The sequence below is a fragment of the Seriola dumerili genome, unplaced genomic scaffold, assembly GCF_002260705.1.
Source record: "Seriola dumerili isolate Sdu_G_001 unplaced genomic scaffold, Sdu_1.0 BDQW01000116.1, whole genome shotgun sequence".
Lineage (NCBI taxonomy): Eukaryota > Metazoa > Chordata > Actinopteri > Carangiformes > Carangidae > Seriola > Seriola dumerili.
Window position 1 is genome coordinate 593,545 of NW_019174371.1, and position 25,229 is coordinate 618,773.

The window sequence follows — 25,229 nt, forward strand, 5'->3', positions numbered from 1 at the left end:
ACTATCTGACAGTTACGAGATAGCAAGAGGAAAGGTTCTTACTTTGAATATAATAAAATTTTACCATAGCCAAAGGGCCACTGATTGAATCTGATATCAAGATACAATATTAATGAAAGAAAGGAAACGAAAGTGAAGTGACAGTATTCATACACTGAATCCTCGCGTGCACTGGCTTCTATGCCAACTCATGAATCCAGGGTTAATGTTGTCAGAGTCAAATATTTAATACCATGAATGAAAGGAAATGGAAAGGAATGAAAGCGGAGCTGTGGGTCTTTCTGGAAATCGACTGTACGATCCCGTGCCGATTTTTGACAATGAACAAATGTGAAAGTTGCAACCTCGTTTCACACACCAGGGTTTTTTTTTTTCCTGCTATATGTAACCCAATGTTTAAATCATGTTCTCATCATGTGTTTCTGTTCAAGCAAATTTTCCTTTACTCATTTTTCGCTCGAGGACTGACTTCAGCTCTAAACCATCCTGTGTAATGTTTTATGTAATTATACGGAAAATGATTTGCGATTGTGCAACATCACATAATATTCTGCGATACTAAATGCAATGTCATCTGTGCTTTAATGGCATCCTCATTATCATTATGTCGTTATTTAAATTGGAAAATCACTGAAGGCAAAGCCTTCATTCACAATGATGTCGAGTAGCTAGGAGAAGAACATCAATTAAAACAAACATAAACAGAATTAACAGATAAACGGAACGACAAAAATCAATTAAAAGAAGTTAAAAGGTTAGACATTAAGGATTTAAAATGATGTACCATAGATTTTATTTTTAAAGGGCTTTGTAGTGAGCTCCAGGTGGATAATGCAAAGAAGGCAAAAGCAGTTCCAGTAAGCTCAGTGAACTCGAGGGGCAGTCTTTACATTCATTTTCTCATTATGCCAAAAAATTAAATTCCAATTCTGTTTAATGATCGTCTCTTTCATTTTAAATTTAACTTTCCTTCTTGCATACATTGTATATCTACATGCTACACTCTATACTTAGCTGGTTTCTGCACATGCATGTGTACATTTTCATATTCTGAATCTTAATCGTGGCCGCAAAGTTTCATCCGCACGAACCCGAAACTCCTTTTTTTACGCCTGTTGAGGCGTGACTAATGCATTCGGCAGCGGTGAACAAGAGCCGGCAATTCACCGTGTTTGAAAATTAGAAATATACAGTAGAACGCGAGGAAAATAAAAGCTCAGGTGTTCTGCATAGAACTGTGCAATAAGCAGTTGCTACTAGTTGGGGAATTGAGAAGATTATTGAGTCCTCAGGTTCAGAAAAGATAAGAGTGTCTAGTCCCGAAGAACAGACACTTGATGATTACTCTTTAAATAAAATTTGACAGCTGTATATAGTTAAATATCAATTTCAGAAGAAAAAAAAAGAACATGTTACTTGTATTTTCTTTTATAGGACCACAAAACAGCGCTTAGACCTCCTAATTACGCTATCAAAAATGTAATTGCAGTATAAAAAACATGAGCAAGGTCAATGCTTTTAATCCCTGATTTATAAATTGAATAAAAGTGGCAGTAGAAAGATGTCCATTCATTCCTCAGTGCTGTGAGGCCATGAAGCAAAATTATTACCAGGCAGGTACGGCAGCGGCTTCAACACGGTGATGGCCGAAGCTGCCGCTGCATTTTGTGTGTTGTGTTTTTTTTGTCCCTCCTTTCAGTCAGGGTTGTCTGTATAGGAAATTTAATTGAGGCTAAAAGTCCACGGTTTGTTTTCTTTCAGCATAAAGCTGGTGTGATGTCCTCTACATTTGCAAAGGGACAATAAAGCGGCCAAGCAGCGTGTAACGTTCCAGCCTCCGTGCAAGTCTGATTTATTAAAAGCATGCTGTCTGCTTTATAAGACACTGGCCGCTCTCACTAACATCCCAACACAGAGCGGAAATTATTATTTGATGCCGACGCCACATCTAGTCTGACTGACTTCTCCTGTGTGCTCACTGAGACGCAGCTGGAGGCGCAGACACAAGAGTGGAAACAAACAGAAAAATGACACTGTACATCACAGACTTCATGGTTTGGTAATTTGGTCCTGTGACTTCCTGGTTGTCAGGACACTGCTCTTAAAGCGTATTCTCTTGTTATCGTACAGTGCGCTGTCTAATTTGTGCTCCATTAGTGTAGAAAGTACAATGGTGGACTTTACTTTGGCTCAGCTAACAGGAAAGCTTCGATACATCACACTGTGAGAGAACGGGAAACAGGAGCATCCAAGCTCAAAATAGTCGGTACATTATCTCCAAAAGGGTTAAAAGTGTAACATTAAGTCATTTAAAGCTGCATTAACTGGCTGCCTGGAGGCTGCAAACAAGTCAGAAGCACAACATAGACATATCAGCTTCTTGTTAAGTTGTTAGCAAACTAGCCACAGATGTGGAGCAGCATCGGTATTCATTTGGAGTCACGTTTCTGGCCACCTGACATTGAATTTTACATCCGCTCTTCTTTTAGCTCTGGTGTGGACCGACTGAAGAGAGCTGGTGTTAAGCCCATTGAAAGCTTTCACTAACTCCTGTCAGTTGGTCCTGCACGGGCCCAATTTTTTTTAAACCTGCAAACACAAAGCTACGGGACCCAACCCATCAAGATAAGTCCTGTGACCTGACTCTGACCCGCAACATTAATTAACCACATAAGCTACACAGTCACTCAGATTGTATTTACACAGGGCTTGAGATCAGGGCTCCATCAGCTCCCACTTGTTGCTGATGTAAGTAACACACTCTTGCAGGAATCATCTATCCACATATGCAAAGTGACTTCCCATTTCTACCCGTTAACTGCATTCTTGGTTCTCAAATGATGATGAATTGAGGCGTTGGAGGTCATGTCTTAGGCATTCGCAATAAAAAGATTACGGCAGCTAATTATGCAGCGTACCTTTGGAGTCATATTTCTTCTCACCTAATGAAGGGAAATCCAACATCCACTCTTCTTGTAGCTCTTTTTTTGGTCTCTACGCACCAATTAATGCTCCACATTTCATTTTGTTTACTGTTAAATTGTGTTTTTGTCACTAATCTGCTGTCTGTTTGGTTTATCAGAGCCTTTTCTCTGCAAACAGCTGCTTCTGGAAACAAGGGTGAGCTGCAGCTAAAAGAAGCTAATTTGCTCATTAGATCTGAGTTTAGTGATAACTCTCCTGAGGGTCTGACACAACAACAAGTCCAGAGTCAGACCTCTGAACTGTGGGCCATGTGTCTTATTTGTTCAATGATTCAGATGGTGTTATGCCCATTGAATGCTATTCGCAATTTGCTGTGATGTCGGCTAGTTCAGATTTTCTGGTTGGCGCTTGCCACCTGTTTTTTTTTCTTTTATGTTTAATTTGTGATCCAACAGAATAATTCATTGCTAAATGAATAATTCAGTCAATACACTGAAAAACTGTAAATGTTGATGGCTAATTTTCTATCCACAAATGCTAAATGTCTTTTTTTCAGAGATAAGGTCGACTACACTTAAAGCCATTTGAAGAAACAGAAAAGTGCCTTATGAGTGTCTTTATTTATACTGTATAGTGTAATGTAATCCTGTAATTGTTTAAATATTTATGTTTTATTTACATATTTAGTTTAACTTGAAGTCCTTCCTTGTCTATGGTTTTGATGTTTTGTTTTCCTCTTTTTGACCTTGTATTTTTTTCTGCTTATTTAATACATTGGTCTCGCTCTCGTATATCATATTAAATTCTTATTAATAAATCTGGAAAATAAACACAAAAATGCTGACACGGTCGAATGAGATAAACACAGCAGGACGAGTTGTGGTATGTTGATTCGTAGACGTAACAAACTGCCCCTAACACACAGCTTCAGGGTCATTTGAAGGTCACAGTTTACTAATTGTAATTTGATCCATTGTTAGTCTAAAACATACGGATTAGTGCAGCTTGAATGTAAGAAAACTGTTTTTTCCTTTTTTCCTACTGAAATAGAGATTTTCATTTTTGTTGTTTTGTTTTTGTAGAAAAACCAACCCACGGTTCTCTGTTGTCTGCATCAGAGGTTCTGCAGCACTACAAACAGGCCAGGCATTTGGGCTGTGTGCCTTCCTCACCGCCCATAGGGGAAGCTATGGATTGGTTTGTCTCGCTCAGCAAGCTTTTCAAAAACACGCCATGCTGTGATGCTCAGAGAGCAGCTCTGGAGGCTGGGATTCAGCCCAGGCTACTGCTTTACAAGTGGTCAGGGCCACATTGATTTAAGATTTATGTGATCAATGCTATCAACACAGGTTTTAGGAGGGTCACCACATGCATTTCAATATACCACAAGCGGAGCGGTGTCACAGTGACCATCCCCTTTAACACTGGAGAGTGAATACCTGCGTCTCTTAGTAATAATTATTCCATTATAGGTTCAATACTTTCCAGACATGACTTGAAAACATGTCATGATTTTTGTGGTAACAGATGTTTTTTTGATATTTATTTATACTGACATCGTCAAAAGTTTCTGATGAAATATTTTAAATTTTGTTTACAATCTCCAGTTATACATGATATATGATGTAGAATTATACATTTATATATTAAGTATGTTTATATCTAGCAACAAAGAGAAAAGGCACAAGAACATTTGAACAAAGTTTTTCTACACTAGAATTTTTGTGCTAGCAGAGAGGGTTTTGAAATTGCATCACATAGGGAGATAAAATGGACAGAAAATATATGTAAAAGATGAAATTAAAGCAAAATCTCTGGGTCATTCCGGTCAATTTCCCTCAAGGCTTTGCAGCTGCACCGTGGAGACTTTTCTGGCTGCAGCCCTGCAAACTCGCCATATTCACATACGCCCACAAGAGATCAAAAGATCCTTTTGAAATCTTTCAAATTATACTGTTTTATCAACATAAACATTACTTTAAATGGGTTTCCTCAGGATTGTACATGTTTATCCGCAAACACAGAAAGAACAGAGCCCTGAGACATGTATACATTGTTTAATAAAATAAAAGGGAGTCGGTGTATTTGCTTTTTGAATCCACACACTTTCAAAGATTTGTAAAACCCAAAGGAAGCATGTCATAACATAAAACCTGTTGGTTCCTGTCATGTTGGAGGGTTTTTCCCTTTATATCCGACTTTCCTTTCTTCCTCCATCTGTCACCAAAGCTTTAGTTGCATTTGTGCTACAGGAGCAGCACCCTCCTCCTCCTCCTCCTCCTCCTCCTCCTCGGTGCTCTAAGGCAAGTGAGGATGTTTAATTAAAACCATATTCCATGTTCCCACGACAGAAAATTTACAATGCAGTCCGGGAAAGGGGATAAGCTGGCAAATCTTCCAAAATAAATCTTTAAATTAAAAAATAAAAAAGGTATTTTAGTTATTCAGCTAACCATTATTTTATATATTTTCTCTGAATGTTGTCAATATGAAGGTGTAAATGCTGTTTCAAAGGCTGTTCCACACACGGCAAAATTCAAATCTTTCATTTCTTCCGTTTGTCAAAAGTATAAGATGCAACTTCCGCCAGGTTGCTTAACCACACAAAATACTGAAGACATGCCCCCCCCCCAGCACCTCAAAGGTGAGTCCACCAAAGACTGGGGTTAAATCTCTTATGAGTGATTTCAGTTTGCGGATACATTCATTAGAAATCTTCCTCCTCTCTGTGGATACAGAACGTAGCCTAATGCAGTCGTCATTACATTTGTTTCTAAGTGTATTTCCTGTTTCTAATTAGTAAACACATTTCATCATAAACTAGAGTTGTTCATAATTAACCATTTAACTGTTATACTGGTATTTTTTTTTAAAGGGTTACAGACACTCATCTATTCAATCTTATCGGTTAACGATTAACGGTTGGTTAAAGAGCAGCGGCTCTCCCTATCATAAATATATTAAAGTACCACTACTACTACCACCACCATCACAACCATTCCTCTACCCCGCCCCCCATCTGAACCGACATGTTTCAGCAGTTTAATGTCGAGCTATAACATCTGACAGTATATCAATAATTCACAGAGCTGTAGTTACATATCTGACTCTAGTTTTAGCGTCCGGAACCAGGTGGCGACAGCTCGCAACTCACACACGCATTTCACTTCAGCTCAGCAAAGGACGCAGCCGAGGTAACGGAGGCAGCGGACAGTGACAGAGTAGAGGGTGTGTGCCCTGTGCGTCAGTACGACACTGGGGGGGGGGTGTGTGACCTGGGGTGTACATCAAAGATATTTCACAGATTGCTCTTTAGGTCAAATGGAAAGAATAACTGGATCTTCTCTGGAAAAGGAAAATAACTTTTAGTGTTTCAATGAAAGCTAGAAAATAGGACGAGGATCAATAGATGGTCTGAGAAACTGACAGTGCATGTAATTTACTCCCCCCCCCCCCCTTCTCCTCCAAAAAAGTATATTCCTTGTTAAATTACTCTTCAAACTTACAGTAGGTCTGTCAAAGCACAAAGCAGACAAAAGCGAAGCAGCGGCCTGGCAGTATCTGTTACCTTTAACGTCAGACACCATACGGCTCTGACAGACTCCACTGCTCCTCACCTTTTGGGTTGAGTGGGCACAGTCAGGGGCTATTTTCACACTACTGATCCACAGAAAACTTGTACCTCCAGGGCTTCCAGGCAGCTGAGGTAAAACCAGATCTTGGCCCCAAATTCTGCACCATCAGGCAAAATGAGCAGTGTCAGGATTTTGGCTCTTTTTGTGCATTTCTTTTTTTTTTTTTTTTTTTTCCATCAGTGTGAATTATATCTCCTCTCTTGTAAAGCCTTTGATACCCACTTTTGAGTTTGGGTTTTCCTATGATGCTTGCACAAATTAAAAAGTTACTTCCTGGCCTCTTAGGAAAAAACAATAAAGAAACAATACAGCTAAAAGATCCACAGGGAGAAAAAACATCAAATCTAACCCCTAGGTTTGAAAACCATATTAGTCTTTCACATAATGTAATTTGCTCGGTTTGGTGTGGAGGTCTCCTTACTGTATGTGATGATTGGATTGATCCATTGAAGCCCTGTGGCAAAACTGCAGCTGATTAAAATTTGGAAATTAAAAAGGGAGAATTGTGTGCAGCAGCGATACACTGGAGCTTAAGACTCTCAACAAATAAACCAATGATGCCACTTTGAATATCTGATGCTGTTTTAAATACATAGTGTTTTTTATTTGTCTTCCCTTGGCCGTGTTGGGAGTTACTGTGTCTCTGCCTGTGGGGTTCAAGCTGAAGTTTAGGACGTGTGTTTGAACTGCCAGTGTCTCACCTGGTGTTGGTACAGACATACACAAGGTTAGTCATCTATTATGGATGACCAGCCGCGGCCAGTGGAGGACACTACGGTTACCTTGTTGGATGTGAGAGCACAGGGAGAAGCTTTGAACCCTGCATGAAGAAGCCTCCAACTTTAGAACAGCGCGCATCAAAAATACCGAGGCACAGCGACTGACAATTACTCTCTTCTCAGTGCGAACGTGGAGATTATCTTCACTTCTGTGTTCTGAAAAACTAAAAACTGAGCAGAAAACCTAGGTTTTCAGGAGAAAAAAAAATTACAGCTTGGCCGGTTTAACAGAGAAAAATCACTTTTCTGGCCTCAGACCCCGAGTTTGGTGCAGTTCACTGAACCTGATTCCCCTTTAGGATCAAGCCCATAATAAGTCTTGGCTTGTCTTCAAGCCTAAAAATGCTGGAGTCCCAACTCATCCATTAGGCATAAACAGTCTCGTGGTGGGCACAGTGGCCAGGCAATGAACTGTGGCAGATTAGACGTTCTGCTCCCTGGCTAAGCCCACCTGGCCCAGGATGTGCAGACCTGGGACCAGTTCAACTCAATTTCATGTGTTTGATAAAAGCATGGCAGCAGCGCTGTGAAACACAGCCCCTGAGACAAATGTAGAAGGAAAGAAAGGATTTCCTTTTAATGCTGCAAAGTTAATGGGTCTCAGCATTCTGTTCACAGAATGTGAATACTTCCCTCAACAACAAAAATTTATTGGCAACTTTTTTGATAATCAAACAGCCCTCAAGTGACAGCTGCTTAGCCTAGGTCTTTATAATACAATACAATTTGTTGTTTGGACCATCGTTCAGGCCATTTTGTTGTGTAAAGCTTCTGGCTCTCTCTCTCTCTCTCTGCCAAATGTCTGAGCAAGTATGAGTCATGTGTTAGAGTAGATACACAACAGCCAGTGGGCAGAGGTAGGGAGTGCGTTTCCAATGCACTTCATTAATCTGGCAAACTAATGGTCATTAATGGGTAAAATTAAGTGAAAATACAGCTGTGGGTTTTCCGGTTTGGGTTGAAGTAACTAATTTGGCAGGAGCAGTCGGACTCTGTCGGTCAGGACGTAAAGAAGCAGGACGGGGGCCAGGTTTGGATCTCAGGTCTGTGCAGAACTCTACCGGGAATGAAACGACCTCACAAAAGGCAGACATTTCCTACATCCATTTTTCCAGGAGCGGATCCAAAGTACTTCACAGCAGTGCGTGCACAGTTTGTCTAGGAAGTGAGGAAATTATTATTGATTTTTTTTTTGGGTGCTTTTGGTTTTACCCCCAAATAAAGTGGATCAGATTAGCTGGCTAAAGTGTTAGCTTGTTTACATTCCATCCCTCTCTGATAAGGTCCCTTTAAACTCTGCAGTGTTTGGCTATGTAACATGAAATCGTTCAATTGTGACTCGTTCACGGACAACTGATCTGGAGTTTTTTGCCGACCAATGACGACCTGCGGCAAAATCAAAATCAGCGTCAGAAATTTAGGATTAAATTCCCACAGCGTGACTGCTGCTGCCACCACCCATTTCTACAACCCAACCAATCACAATTTGAGATGAAATGATGCAGAATATGTCGGCAAAATTTCACCTGTGCTTCTTTTCTTATATACTGCCCAACTGGACTTTTTTGTAATGATGTTGCCAGAGTTTAGAAATGACCTTGGTGAGCAGGATGTCACTATTCCTGATAGAAACGAACGAACTAAACCTGAACCATCTCTTCTTTCATAATGTTTCTTCCCTGCTGTTTATAGCATAACCATATACCAGAAGGGTTTCCTTATATTTGAATGAGACGTTCACAGTGGTTCTGTATACCACTGCATCTCTTTCCACACCACTACCTGTTCTGCAGCCCTCCCATGAAATCCAATGGAAAGAGGTCCCGGTGTGTGTGTGACAGGTGTGAACTTCAGCTAAGGAAAAAAAAAAGAAAACCCTGTAAAGCAGCCTTCACAGGACCCCTTTTTGTTTCCACAAGGAGTCGAACAAGTGACATGGCTTTGGATTTATAGGTCAGGGCCTCCAGCCGGGTGGCAAGCTGCAGCGGGGCCTGAGCATCGCAGTGGCAACACCGCTTCCATCTGTTGTCACGGTCTGCTTATATCTGCATGCTAATCCTTCTCTGCCCACACCTTCATGAAAACACCCTGGTGGCAGCGCTACCGCCACAGCTCTTTCAGGATGAGGAATTAGCAGAGCGCGGAACACAGAGAGCCGGACCTGAAGTTGATGGGATGTGAAATGCAGATAGAGCAGGAAGTAAAAAATGGGAGATTAGAAGGAAAAATCTAAAGAGGGAGGAAGCATAAAAACGTTGCCACCACTCAAACCCGTGATGTTTGCTAATTCATGCAAAACATGCAGGCTGCCCCCTGTTTCAAGGTCGGTTATTTGTTGTTATCTCAAGGTCTCAAGGTCGTTGACATTCAGCGGGCATCGACGTGCGGCTCCCTGCCTCCGTTCAGCCGACGTAGCTGCCGGCAAAAGTCTTCTCGAGCTGACTAATCATTTGTGTATGCAGCTATAATATGCTTTCAATGTCTGAAAATACATATCATCCATCAAAGCAAGATTGTAATGTCTTTGGGCTGGAAAAAGGGCACTGGGAGTAGGTGTGGCATATCTAAGATCTAATAAATATACATTTCCTCAGGCAAGAGGAGGAAGCTGCGAGATCTGAGGATTCATTTCCTACTCTGCCGACATAGCAGATAAGGTTTGATACAGTGCAGGCATGCAAAAATCTACATTCTGCAACTGAAATGTGAAACTTTAGAAAATTCATGTTCCACACAGTATTCTTCTCCGCCTGTCTGCACAGTGTCTCGCTGACATAATAACAGGGGAAGGGTCTTCATCTACTTTTATGTCTCAGCCCCCCCACACACAGTTTTAGGGGAAAAAAACTCAACCTCACTAAAATAGTGTTTTATATTGAAATCCATATCCACCTTAATGAAATAGTAAGAAAGAAAAGCGTCTATAAATGAAAGATTTTGTCAAAAGAAAAGAAATTACACCATTAGACTTGAAAAGTGTTTCCATTTCCTAGCTGCTTTGTGAACACGGGGTTTTTACCATGACAGAGATGTGGAGGATGCGCAGCTCCTCCTTCGCAGAATCGTTGGCAGGGTCTTCGGTGGGCTCTGGCAGGTTCAGGCTGCCGTCCTGATGGTGGATGTGAAACAGCAGAGTGCCATTCTCCAGCCACTGCTGCCTCCAGCGCACCAGAGGAATGTCCTCCGAGTTCCCAGAGATCTCTGCCAGACACAACAGAAAACAAAGGGGGGACTAAATGAGAGGCTTGCTGTAACAGGAACACACATTTCCCAGCAGCCACTGCCAGCATCATGATGAAGATCCATCCGCTGGAATTTTGAGCAATTTATCAGAAAAGAGAGACACATGATGGTGTGGGTTTGAGTTCAATAAATAAGATTTAAAACTGTTAGATACAACAGCTGTTAAAAAGTCCCATGTTTTCCACTTTTATTTGACATGTTGATCCATTAGAAGATAAAAAAAAACATCTCAGTGTAGTTTTACATCTCCTCTCTCAGTTTTCTCTCTGGAGCTCTAGTAACAATCAGAAGAAATGGTCAGAGGACAGGCTCTCTCTTCTGATTGGCTCACAGAAATAAAAATTAAGCAGATTTCAGGTAAAACAACATCCTGCAAAGGTTGGATGGTGGGTCCAGGTGGGCGGGGCCTGGAGCATGGCTGAGAGCGGGGACCGCTTTTTAGTGACATCACAAAGTTACAGAAGTCCTAACGGCTGGTTTTAAGGCTCAGTTTATTAATACAGGCTGTGTGTGTTTCTCTGTGGGGAAAGCACTTTGATACTTTCACAGTATGAATATAGAACCTAGACCTGATCATTAATCAAAGAAGTCATGAAAGTCTCACTTTATCTAATATGGGACCTTTAAATGTAATAATTTCTTCCAGTTTGCGAGCTGTTTGGACGAGATTTAACTGAAATATCTCAAGAACTACTGGATGAATTCCTAAGAATATTGTGTGACGACCCCTGGCCCTTCCTGCCAATCTGTGTTTTTTGTCCGACTGTGTTTCGGATTCCTCCCTGGATGGGGAAGGGATCGTCAGAGCCAACTGGGAACACCTGGGCCCACGGTTCCCAGTCTGCAAAGCTCTGACTGCTGCTGGCAGTTTCTCTCTCTCTCGCTCTCCCTCCCTCTCTCCCTCTTTCCCTGCAGGCAGCCGCTTGGTTATGCTGTTTTAGTTCCTCTTCATTTCTTCCCTTTTATTTTGTTTTCAGGCACCTCTCACACACTATGTCCACATCCTCCATTACTGATTGCACGGACTCCCACGCATGTGTATTTTCCACCCTTTTTAACATGTATTTAAATAATCTCAGTTTGTTTAATAAATTGGTTTGTTTAACTGTTGAAGACGGTGTGTTTTCCCCACTTGACAGGTTGTGGCAGGTGATGCAGACATTCATGGTTACCGGGTGATGATTCCTAATCACTTTGGTTTATCACCGAATACCTGCAAAGCTAAAGCTAATTGGCAAATATTAGCAGGCTAACACTTTGAGAGTTTATATCCAGAAATGAAATGAAACTCCACAGATATAGAAGAATAAACAGTGATTTTTTTATGGAGGCAGTGGAACATGAGAAACCGTGTGCTTTGTGTCATACCTCAGTTCCTCAGACGATACATTCTGCTCCGAGCTGTTTGAAGTATTAGTGTTGTACGCCAAAACACACACGCACACACTCACACACACACTCAGAAGCAGAAATGGAAAAAAAAAAAAACATTATAAATGCATGACAGAGCTTTATGGGAGATTTTTCTGTTATGTAAGTGTGAAGAGTAGCAGAGATGCATCAGGCTCATAAGTCATGAGAACTGAGAGCGCTGACTGGGAGACATCATTTGAAACAAAGATCACAGAAAGTGCAACCAGGACTAGACTCTGAATCCTTACCCGCAACTCCACCGTCAAACTGCTGCTGGAAATTAAATGACTCAATCTTCTCGACCAGAATTTCTGGCTTCGCTGCAGTCACAGCAGCGAGAAGTGATTTGCTGATTTGCAGGTGAAAAGATGTCTGTGTGTCGGTATTACAACTGGACTACGTTTGATTAAAAAGTGAAACACTTTTAGACTTGTAGGTTACGTATAACCACTTTTCAACAATTGTAGTGAATGTATTTCAATGTTAAAGAACCCCTCTGATGAAAATGAACTGTTCAGCCTTGTTCACATGTCCATATGGTGTTCTTTACTTAGTACAACACATGTCATGAGCAAAACAATCAGTCAACACCATGACTGAGTATTTCCACCTTGGAACCGCAGTGAACCAATGACAGCCTCGTAAAAAGAGATTCAGACAGCCAGGGTTTCATACATCAAATAACCTAAGCTCGTCAGTACAGAGAGAGAGAGTTAGCATTAGCACAACCACTAACACTGTGTCAGCAACTGCCAGCTACAAGCTAACAAACAACATAAACAAATAAAAGATGCTAACTGTGCTAACGGTTCTGATCCGTCTGCTAGTCTCTGATCCTGGTCTCAACAGACTCCTCATCTGAGTCTGGGTCTGACTGAGGCTCAAACATGTGGCTGAGTCTCTCTGATGTTTCCTCCTCTAACCATCACCTGTCCACCTGGAGGGAGCAGGTGGTGGTGGGCGGGGCCCAGAGCCTCATCCAGAATTTTTCAGTGAGGAGGTGTAGATGTGTTTCCGGCCCCAATTTTTCATTTTTTCACTTTTTATGTGAGAAAACCACGTTAAACTGAATCTTAATCATAGCAGAGTATTTTTTTTTATAGAATTTAAAACATGTCTGGCACTTTCAGAAGGTCAGCACTCACAATGTGAAGTGGAGATATGTTTTCAGACAAATTCAATCTGGTTTCATAAAGGCTCTTACACGGTTTCCGCACCAAAAGTAGTGCGTATAAGCAGGTTTCTTAAACGCAGGTAAACCTAAAAAAGATGATTGACTTCTTTAACACTGCCAGCCGAGTTTGCCTGAGAGGACAAAGACACACAACTCCAGGGTTACAGAGCACACACACACACACACACACACACACACACACACACACACACAGATGCAGGGGAGAGAGAGTGAGCTGTTAGCCGCCGTGCAGACTGGGAAAATGGATCCGTCGCATCTCATCCCCAGGTCGGTGCTGCTGTTGAGTGTCGGAGCCGCCGCGTGAAGCGCTTCGATTCAGTGATTGTGTGTTTTCTGAAACTTATTTCGTGGCTGCAGCTCAGTCTTTCATCCCGTAGCACAGTGTCACTGCTGTGCTGGGCAGGTGACAGCTCTGTCTAAAGTGTTTGTGATGTCACAGCAAAGACATGGGGGAAAAAAGATGAAGAGTGTTCACCCGGGTGCCGTGTGTTTACATCACCGCTGATCGGAGCTGGAGCTGATAAATACCCGTGACTGCTGCAGAGTCATTTGACCCGGGAGCGAATGCCCTTTTCCACTGTCGACAAAAGCCAGATGTTAGCGGGTCTTAGTGGGTTTTTTGACCAGTGTAAAAGGGACTCTACTAATCCATTCAGTCACTCACTGTTAGTCCGTCTGCCTCCTGAGTCGCTGCACTTACAGATGACACAGCGAGGGGCTGTTCACTTATTGAGCTTATTGAAACAGGCAACAGCTACATGTTCTGTTACACAAGCATTTCATCCTGTTTATCAACAACTTCCTGTCCATACAACTGCCTTTCAGAATAACAGCATTAACTGCGATGCCAGTTTAGTTCAGCAGTGTTGTGTTGTGCAACCTCACTTTTAATATTGATTTTGAAATACGAATTGCACGTACAATCCCAACTCCCAACTCTGAACACTGAGGATGTGTTCAAGTGCTCTAAGTCTGTCACACACTCAAATACACGGCTTCATATTTCACCCTTTCTTATCTAATTCCATCAATCCACAAGTACTGCAATTATCAGTATCATTATTTCTCATATGAAGACTGTGGAGAGTGGACACCGTCGCATGTTTCTGCTTGACTGAATGGACAAAACTTGGGTCTAGATTCATTCAAGGATCAAACCGAGGAGAAAAGTTGAAGCAGAACATGCAGTTCAGAATCACATTTTTCTTTTTAAGTCAATGTGATGACACTGAAAGGAGTGCAAAGCTTACATCAAGTGTCTCAAAGCCATGACTGCACGCATGCCTGCAAAAACAATTCAAGATTGTGACAAAGGATGAACAAGGGAAGCCAAAAAACTTCCACAAAGTGATAAAATGTAGAAAAATTCAAAGAACCTACGGTGTTTTATTGTCTCATAGACAAAGTATATGGACTACATTTCTCACAGCAAATTATTAGTAATATCTTTTCAGCTTGTTTGGATTTTTTTAAAAGCTTTTTTATACTTTCCATTGTTGTTAGCCGGCGCCATTAATCCCTCACAAATTTCTAATTAAGAATTTGCACATCACATCCTGTTTAATGCCACCATTTAAAGTACAGTACACAGTGCACATTCTTATACTGTTTATGGATTACTTTGAACAGTCTGCCATTGCAAAAGACTATTACACTAATTGCGAGTATGACCCAGTGCAGTATACAAATCTATTATCCAGATATAATACGCTAGCTCTACTGGTATACAAGCTCTTAAATAATTGAAAGCTCATTTTACACACAGATGTCAAAATGAACCTAACAAAGAGGCAAGCTCCAGCACAATGCAGAGCAGAGAGAGGGGTGGTGGTGGTGGTGGGGCTGCATTGAAGGGACACAGTCCATTAGCGAATATTTCATAATTGATCAAAGTCCGTACTATGTACTGGTTTATTCGTGTAGCGGGCGCAGCACGCCGGTGGTTGCGGGGAGAAATCACGGTCTGTAAATAATAATGAGGATTAGACCAGATCAAAAAGAAAATCCTAGGACTGAGTGACTGAAGCACCAAGTTAAGGCATTTGTGTTGGCATGGGAGATGAGAATTAGGACGGCAACAACAGGCAGTGTGAAGCCAGGGGTAGGCAGAGGAGCGGTGCAGAGGTAGAGCATCAAATGCTCACGACTTTCAGCTCTCACGCCACAAAACCTACTTATCACTGTAAAGATCTATATATAAACACAGGCTAACCCCCATGCTACACAACACTATTACAGTGATTACTACCCAAGATGTAGGTGCTAGCGAGATTTTCCTGCTGATCACAGGCTTTTACACACTGCAAGAGAGTTGCACCACCTTCACACCTGGACAGTGTGGTGTCTCCGGTGATTCTGGGCTTTAAGGCCTTTTCATCTGCTTCGTCTGTGTCTGTAACTCCAGCCTGAGCATAATGACACGAACGATTAGAGATCAAAGGTCAAGCTCTTGTAGTTAGTGTAGTCTTGTATTTAGGTAGTTGATGGGGAGGAATCCGTGTTACACATTAAGGCCAGTTAACGAGTCATCGGGGAGCTGTACTCAGCCAGTGAAAGCAGTTGTATGACGTCATCTGTGTCTCTGCAGCAGCTTTGTTAACAATAAGAAAATAACTCTGATGATGCCAGTAAGCTTGCAGTACACAAAAACTAAAGTATTCAAAACTAAATTAAAAATATCAATCATGGCATTTTGGGTCTATATACAAAATTTCACATAACATATTCATATAGACAATTTACATTTACCCATTTGGCTTTTCTCCAAAGTGAGGGACATCACCCAAGCTTCAGTGCAGTAGAAGACCTTGGTGTAAGTACTAAGTACTACATCTATTCATTAAATGCAAAGAAATCAAGTAAATTAAAATACATTATATGTTAAACATGTGACTAACACTTTGGTTTATAAGCAAACACCTGCAAACCTGACAATGTTCTAATCAGCCTCAGATGATGCTGAAGTGTTAAGCGCTAATCAACCCCTATAAGTAAAATGTGTTAGCATGTTAACACACAACACTGCGATGATGACAATGACATGCTAACATTGTCATAATGAGCATGTTAGCATGCTAATATTAGTATCTGGTTCAACGCTGTTGTAACTAAAGGCAGCCTCTCAGAGACACGAGTGCAGCTGTAGACTTTTAATCTTTGTTTTCATGATAAAGAGTTTTTTTCTTTTTATCTCCTGGGCTTCCTTAAAGTAACTAACTAATGTTTCTTATGTAAATTTCCCATTCACTCTCTATGCACAGTCTATGTTAGCACTTACCTGGCCTTAAGTATTCATGGTAAAAGCAGGGCTCATTAATATTTTGTGCACACAATGTAGATGCAAAACATTACAGTACCTAGGAGCGCTTCACTTCACGCTGTGCGAGTGTGCACCACCGTCTTTGTTAGACAGTCCATTATACTGATTACTGGCAGAGGAAGCACTTGCTCACTGGATAATAGCTATAACCCTTATATAGATTATAACCTGTTTACAAACCAAAACACTTAATGCTTTTTACTGTGACACAGCAGTCTGCGTGTGCGAGTGTGTTTGTAATTGTGAGAGTATAACAATAACTGATGCCCTCATGCCGCAGTGAAGAGGGAGTTCCCTCTGCCCATAAATAAGATTTAAGAGTCCCGACAGGTTTTAACCTAAATGCAAATGATGTGCCAGAGTGTGACAGGGCACTTTTTAAAAAGTGTGCTCTCTCGCTCCCCGGGGACTAGTTTGCCACGAGAGCGGGATTAATGAGACTGCCGCCGTTACTGCACGAGACCGTGTACAGTACCACCCAGCAGAGCGAGAGAGAGAGAGCGAGAGAGAGAGAGAGAGGGAGGAAGACCAATTCAAAAGAGTGGTGGAGAGGGAGAGAAGGAAAAGAGAAAGTGCCCACCCACCAGCATTAAGATGGATCAAAGTAATCTGATTACGCCACATTATTAGAGCTGCTCCTCTGAATGCAGATTCGCTGAACCATTTACTTTAAAGGAGTTTCAATTCCTTTATAATTAAAATGACGTAGCATCTCTCTCCAGCGTTTTTTTTGAAATCTTTAATCCAAGCATAAACAAACAGGCCGCTCCACCACGGAAGATCCCGGCACAACGCAGCTTTCCCATCCCAGAACCGATTGACAGACACCGCCGCAACGTGATAGATTAGCAAGAATACAGAGTGTGTTCTGTGGCTGTCACAGGTTTGCTTATGCGTATATAGGTAAATTATACTTTGCATTAAAATGAGATGACAAATTCAGTAAAATCTGGTTCTCCTTCTCCAAGTCACGAGTCTCAAAGACCTCTGCTTATCCAAGAACGACTGATATAATTAGAAAATCCTCAGAGGGGATTTAAGAATTAAAAAAAAAAAAAAAAAAATGAATGCGATTCTTACTGTCGCAAGATTAATGCATCACAATGGGAATAAACAAATTACAGTAAAGTGGTCTGTCTGGTGCAGTTTCAGGGACACGCAGAACTCTTTTTTTTTTTTCTTTTTCTTTTAGAGAATTCAGCAACGTAGCGCTGTCGGGTTTTTAGCACCCAGCGGGAGGTTTTGTTCTGTCCCGGGCAATAATGTCACAGTGGAGTGTCAACAGTGGAATAAAATAATTCATCTCATCGGAGAGTGTATTTGGGTGGGATGATGAGCTCAGTGTTAAACTGGAGCTGCAGCAGATTCATGCACTATCATCTGGGACCAAACAATGTCACTGTGCTGTCTCTATGCCGACGGTCACTACAATATATCAACTGGTCAGTTCAGCTAAAACACAACAGAAACACTGGATAGTTTACTTCAATACCATGCAGAGAGTTTGGATTTTATTTGTCCAGTTAATAAAAAAATAAATAAATAAAAAAAACGACATCTCCCGAGAAAATATTTGCAGTAAGGCAGTGCTGACATGCCAATACTTCTTTTTGCAATTTACACATACAACAAGCTTTAAGCATCGGCTGTGAGGTCTTGAGTTGAACTTTGTGTTACGTGTCCCGAATACAGCGGCTCAATAAGCCATACTGACAACAGAAAATATGGTTTTTGTGGGTGAAAGGGGTTATCATTTATGCAAGGCCAAGCTAACCACACCATGACTTCAGCTCAGTTGTTTGCTTTTCTAGTATAGTATTGAGAAAGTGGAGGAGCTACACAGAGCTGTATAATATTAAAGGTCCCATATTGTAGAAAGTGAGAGGCCCTTGTCTTTTCTGATTAATAATCAGGTCTAAGTTCTATATTAATACTGTGAAAGTATCAGTGTGCAATCACGGACGAAATGCACACACTGTTTTCAACTGAGCCTTAAACGAGCCGTCAGGACTTCTGTAACTTTGTGATGTCACAACAAAGCAGTCACCGCTCTCAGCCATGCCTCCAGCACGGCCCACCTGGACCCGCCATCCAAACTTTGCAGGATTTGGTTTCTCTGAGTGTTTTACCTGAAATCATATATATTTTTTATTTCATCACTCAGAAAACAGTCAGAGCCAATCAGAAGAGAGGTTCAGAGCCTCCTCTCTTCTGATTGGTTCACCGTCCTGTTGTTACTAGAGCTCCAGAGAGAAGCCTGAGAGAGGAGATGTGAAACTACACTGAGATGGTTTTTTTTGTTCTTAAAACCACAAATATATCTTCTTATGGATCAACACTTCAAATAAAACACAGGAGAAATGTAAAATATTTGACCTTTAAAACAAATTGCAATTGCTAATGATATTCACCTTCTGTCTCCTAACACCAAGGAAGTGCTCTACTGCAATATTTTGTCTTTTACCTTCCTGTATGTGTTGCATTGTGTACGATGGGATCTGCTGCGTGTGACCCCCCCGTGTACCTGCACTTCAGCAAATATATGACCAATTTATAGGAAACATATAGCGTGAAGGATCGTCATAGCTGGAAGAAAATGAGAATCAAACATCGACCTTGACTTGACTTTTGAAGGCAACTAGGAGTTTGGATAAATCGAAAATAGAAAAAAGATTGGCCTGACGCATAACGTCGAGAGCTGCAGAGGAAAAAAAATAACTATATTACATCTCTTTAAAAAGCTTTTTCTTTTTGTGAAGCTTCACTGGTAGTGGCGTTCCAAAGTTGCCATTTGACTCACAGCACATACTGCAACTGTGAAAACTAGCATCAGTATATATCATATAACTTTACACTGTTTGTGTGTGGTATTGAAAAACGCCATAGCTTCAGTTTACCTGCTCAAAAACCTTTCTTTAATATACATATATATTTATATATAGTTTTCACTTTATGAGTTGGTACTTTATCATATTCTGAACAATCTCATATCCTGTGCGCAGAAGAATCTGAAATATAAACGCTGAGATGTGCTGATATAACAACACGGGCTTATACTGTGGCCTTCCATTTTGAGTGACGGTTTTCAGGATCCATTTAAGCTTGGTTTCCATGATGATATATTTATATCGTTTCATCCCCGCCACACATGCAAACATACTTATGCATGGATAAGGATATAACATTATAGACACATTGGCCACATCTCAGCTCCTGTGAAACTCCATGCTTCATCCAGATTTGCTTTAAAAGCCTCAGGAAAAATCTTTTGTACGTAACACATTGTGCAAAGGTCACAAAACATATTCAGATAATCATATATTCACTAAATATAAACAGCCTAAAGGTTTTAGTATGTAAAGAACTGTCCTTTAACCCTCTGTCACTGCTAAAAAAAAAGCTATGTTTATTTAAAGTGGATACTTCACAGCCCCCTCAGAAATCAGCCTCACTTTGGTGTAGTTAGAGGACGGGCTTGAAGGACGACCTTCATGTGTTCACAATGGAATAATGATCTGGAAATTAGCACTCTGTCTCTCCCTCGTACAATTCCTCTCTGAACCGCCGGCCTCTCAGCTGGAGAGCGTTGCGGTCTCTTTAATAGTCGTTTATTACTGCTAAGTTTGGGGAATTCAGAATCAACAGCTCCAAAAGTCATTTCTGCTTATCGCCATGCCCTCTGGTGACCGCGCTGTGTGACGATTGTTATCGTCGTCTCGGTGGAAAGGGAATTTAGAGAGAGAATACACTTGTGGTACTACAACCTCTGGGAGAGTCAGCTCCAATGAAAACTGCTATTTCTTGGTGATATGTGGAGTTTTTTGTTCTATTTTTTTTAAATTAATACAGTGGCTGGGATTTTGTATTTGAACATTATGTATTTATAAGTATATTCACATATTTTGATGAGTGCTGATGTATTAGTTTATCTGTATTTGTTGAAGATTATCACAATACTAAAAAAATCAGTAACATGGACACTCACTGTGGAAAGAGTGGGCTCTTCAAATTAAATACAGAGCCACAGTGAAACTAGAACTTCCAGGTTCTCTTGAGTAAGATGCTATCATTCAAATTTGCATTCACATTTGTAACAATACAGATGACTAAAAACATTATGCCATCCAGTTCATTGTATTTATCTTTTGAAATTATTTTATTCACTTAATATTACAGTTTTTTAAAAGCTGAAAAGACGACTTTGGAGCAGATGGAGGTCGATATGTGTGAGACACTTACATTGATATATAATGACATGTACAGGTCGTGAGTCTGATCTGACCTAACACTTGACAAAACCAAAAAAGACTCACTACTTGACTTTGACTTAATACCAATGGCTTCACTTGGACTTTAGCCTTCACATTGTGTCCACACAGAAGACCTTTCAGCCATGTTTTTCAGTTCAAAAGATGTGCTCCTGTTGTAATCAATCCAGCTGTCTACAAAGGGCACCTAACGGCTCGCATATTTTTATCACCATAGAAATAAAAAAGGTTTTTCTGATTCCAGAGATATCACTTTTTTATTTCCAAAGACAAATCAGTAGAGGGACTTAACAGAATAATGAATTGAGAAAGTAAAGGAAAATAAAGACTTACAGGGGCCTCAGAAAGTATTCAAACCCCTGCATACTTCACCGCGTTGAAGATTACATTTTGCAGAGATAAAAGTGCCATTTTTGCCCATGAATCTACAATCAATAGCCCATAATGACAAAGTAAGTTCACGTTTGAGAATTTTTTTTTTAGAAAAATCTCTCATTTACAAAACTATTCAAACACTTTGCTGTGGCACTTTTTTTTTTTAAATGAATCCTTGAGATGGGTCTTGGGATAGAATTGAACTGTGGCCAACTGAACCGACTCGATATTGTTCCCAGGAAAAGCGTGACTTCAATAATTGTGAAATAGAAGTTTGGAGCCATCGGGATCCTTCCTAGAGGTGGCCAAGGACCCGACGGTCACTCTAACAGAGCTTCAGAAGCTCTGCAGCGACCATCTCTGCAGCAGTCCGTCAATCAGGCCTTTTTGGTAGAGTGGCTCGATGGAAGCCACTTTGAGTAAAAAGGATATGACAGCCTGCTCGGAGTTTGCTAAATTGTCTTGGTTCTTTGGGCAGAACTCTATGACTAACACCATCAATACCAGTGAATGATGGTGGCGGGGGGACGAGGAATTGAAGGACAATCTCACAGTGTCACTTAAAAGCCACAGAACTTCCAACATTTGCAGATAAAAATTTTTAGATGCAAACTTAAAGATACAGTTACATTATTCTACACTGTATTATTCTCACTGTCAACTATTAAGATGAGAAGACCAGGAGCGATGCATTGATCCATCCGTCAATACTACAATCTGACTTCCCTTCCCATCTGTGGCACTCAGTCCCAGGCAATTTGATTCTAAACTGTGGATGTAAATATTCGCAGATCTACAGTTGAATGTTTTTAAAAAGGACACAGTTGCCCCAAACAGAAATGTAATACACGACATATACGTCCCTATATCAAGAGTGATGTTGCCATATATGTCACCTATAAGGGGATATATTATAATCATATAAATACATCCTGATATATGCATATATTTTAACAACAATATTTACAATATTGTACAATTTATATACATAAAGCATACATGAACATACATATTTGAATGGGCGAGACATATATGTTAATGTAGGAAATGGTTCCAATTTGTAACAGGTTTGTAATTGTAATTTTAACATATTTTTTATTTTATCTGTACATATATTTCATGTATGGAAATTACATTCGCGCACACATATGTATATTTTGGACAAGAGTGAAGTTCATGGCACAGAGGAATAAGAAATATGCTTTGGATACAGACAAAATCCTTGTCAGTGATTTTAAGTTTTATCACTTAAAAGTTACAGCAAATGTGAACGCTGGTCTGCAACAATGAAAAAAAGCGAAAAAGCTAAATTATGTTGAGCCCAGCTTTCTCTGGAGACTTCATTCACTGCTGTTTTTACTTTTACATTTCAATTTGTAACTTCCTGTTAGCAGATAAGTGCTAATACCCGACCAGAATTTAATTCAGGCATATAAGGTGAATCTATAAAGCATCTGAGCCAGAGCTAATGGGATGCTCTCCTGTGCCCCCCCGCCACACACTGTGTGATTTAGTTCCAAAAGACAGGTGTGTTTTAACATAAAATCTTGTCCTCTGTTTTTAGGCTTGCAGGCATTGTGTCTTATTAGAACAGTATACAACACACGGTGACAGCAAACACGAGAGGCAAAGACGATAGCGTACAATGTCTGTTTAAAATTTTAGCATGCCCGACCGGCGTTGAGTTTAATGTGAAGATATCGACAGGGGCATTCAGAAGTAATGAGACGGGCAAACAGATCTGTTTAAGGGAGATCAGGAGCTAAACAACAGTCTGAGAGGAAGGCTGTTTTCCGAGGCCTGTTTGCCCAGTGGGAGAGGAGAGATGGGGGAAGGAGCCCATATGGCCACAGAGCTGTGTGCTTGTACTGGGATTTAACAGCAGCAGAGAGGTGTGTGTGTGTGTGTGTGTGTGTGTGGTGGTGGTAAGAGGGGGTGAAAGCTGAAGCTATTCTGCTCACATCCTCATGCGGTGTCAGGGGAAGCTGCCCTCTCTTACCTCTCCACTCGCAGTCATAGCTTCTTGTTAGAGTGAGGAGGGGAGATAGTAAAGAGGGAGGGGCAGGTTGGGGGGGGGGCATTAAAATTGAAGATGTAATGGGATGAGTAGATAGTGAGAGCGGTGGAGTCGAGGGTTGGATGGGATGAAGAGGGAGAGAGAAAGAACAACATGAGACATTTTTTTTTTTAAACTGAGGTCTAATCTAAATTCAAACTTCAGGGTATGAACCCACCACACACACACACACACACACACACACACACACACACACAAACACACAAACACACACGAGTTCCCAACTTCACGGGCTTCACAGCAGCAGCCCAAATATGTCGAGAATCCTTATCAAAGGCCTCCTTACCACCACCTCCACCACCCACAACACAGTCAGCAAAGCCGGGGCTGCCAATACAAAACACCACGAACGCGTGTGGAAAAACTTCTACAGCAATTTCATCAGCATGATGACTCTGGATATTTCCCAGAAACCAGGGAGTAAACACAGAGATTGGAGAAAAACCTTGATGCCTGTGCTGAAATGATGCTGAGGTTCATGAATAAAACACTGTAGTGGGTGACACCAAAACAGCATAAGAAAGATTTTAAAAGAGAAAACAGGCGCTACTCATGATATTTGTCTAGTACCGACATGGCTAGAGCTTTTTCTTTTTTTTTTTTTTTAAGTTTCAGCATCCCCAGTTGTGTATGTATCTGAGTGCACAAGCTAAAAACAAAAGGTAGGAGTCATTCACAGACAGAAATAAACAGTCCCATGTCCCCAGGGAACGCTTGTGGGCTTGTTTTAAGGTGTTCGTCATCCGGCCTTGCCAATTTTCTACATGAATGAGAATAGGAAACAGTGCAATCAATCAAAGTCGCTCCCTTTCCTAACAAGCTCCCCAACACGGGACTCCACATATTAATCAGGACAGGCGGCAAATGGTAATTTGTGGTGGTTTGAAAAGTTCTTCTTTCAAAATTTCATGTCCAATGATTATGTACGGGACACAAAGCACAGAAGACAAGTTGAACAGTCCACTTCAAGGTGAGCCGAGATCAGAGGAGGTTCTGGCAGCCGCTGATGTGAAATACAAGGAGCGCCGGGGTTTGATGAGATTCAACAAGACTGACCCCTACTCGGCTGTGATTAGAAATTTTCACTCGTGGAAAAGTCACACACCCTGCAGAGTTTCTGCGAATGTGATCACACAGATGAATCCCATTTAAAGCGAGGCAGAGCAGGATGGATCGTATCGTTGCCGAGATTGGAAGTTTCGAAAACGGTTTCGACAGCTTGCTAAGCTGTTTAAATGAAAGGCAGTGAGGCGTAATGCATCACTGTATGTAGAGGCAAACAAAGTAAAGCTGGGACTGCTAACACTGCAGCTATAGCTTTGTTTGGTACTTTTAAGCTGGAGAGCTACAGAGTGGAAAAAAGTAGCTACTTACTGCAAAAATCCAGACTCATGTGCACAGGTGGAATTACACAGAGACTCGCTTATGTAACCCATCTGTTCTCTGCTCCAAGATATTTCTGACAAATTACCCTTTTAGGAAGAATATGGTCTTTCATTTCATCAAAAACTCTTGTTTTGTTGAGTTGCATATTGACTTGTTGTCGTCAAGTGCTGTTACTAGTAACAGTAGCATGTCTGGTACGTAAGCGAACACTGACAGTGTGACAGTGAGCCAGCATGCAATTCTATGACCTAGAAAATGAAGCAGCTACATGGAATTCACCCATCATTTATTATTATTATTATTATTATTATTATGATAAATTATTACATCACAATATTATTTAAGCCTGTGCTTTTCCTACTGTGAAATGCCAAAAAGCGACAATTGCAACAATTAGCCGGGAGTTAGAGGCGGAGTCAGACAATGCCAAGATGGCAACAGTGGAGCAGCTCACTCACAGTTTCAAAACCGCTCTTCAGAAACCTTTGGGAGGTTACGTTCCATCTTTATATACAGTCAATGTTTTTACATGCGTGTATAAACCTCACTTGCATCCAGGCAACTAACTTCAAGGCAAGTCACTTAAAGTTAAATTTAATTGTTGAATTTTAAAA

At 40.9% G+C, this 25,229-nt stretch overlaps 1 protein-coding gene across 1 annotated transcript in view; it reads right to left on the minus strand.

Annotated features, from left to right (window-relative positions):
* astn1 (astrotactin 1) overlaps positions 1-25,229 on the minus strand; it is a 376,673-nt gene that overhangs the window by 297,585 nt on the left and 53,859 nt on the right. Inside the window, exon 2 of the mRNA XM_022748096.1 lies at positions 10,359-10,540. Within this exon, the coding sequence (XP_022603817.1) occupies positions 10,359-10,540 (182 nt within the window). The remainder of the gene's footprint in view (positions 1-10,358; positions 10,541-25,229) is intronic.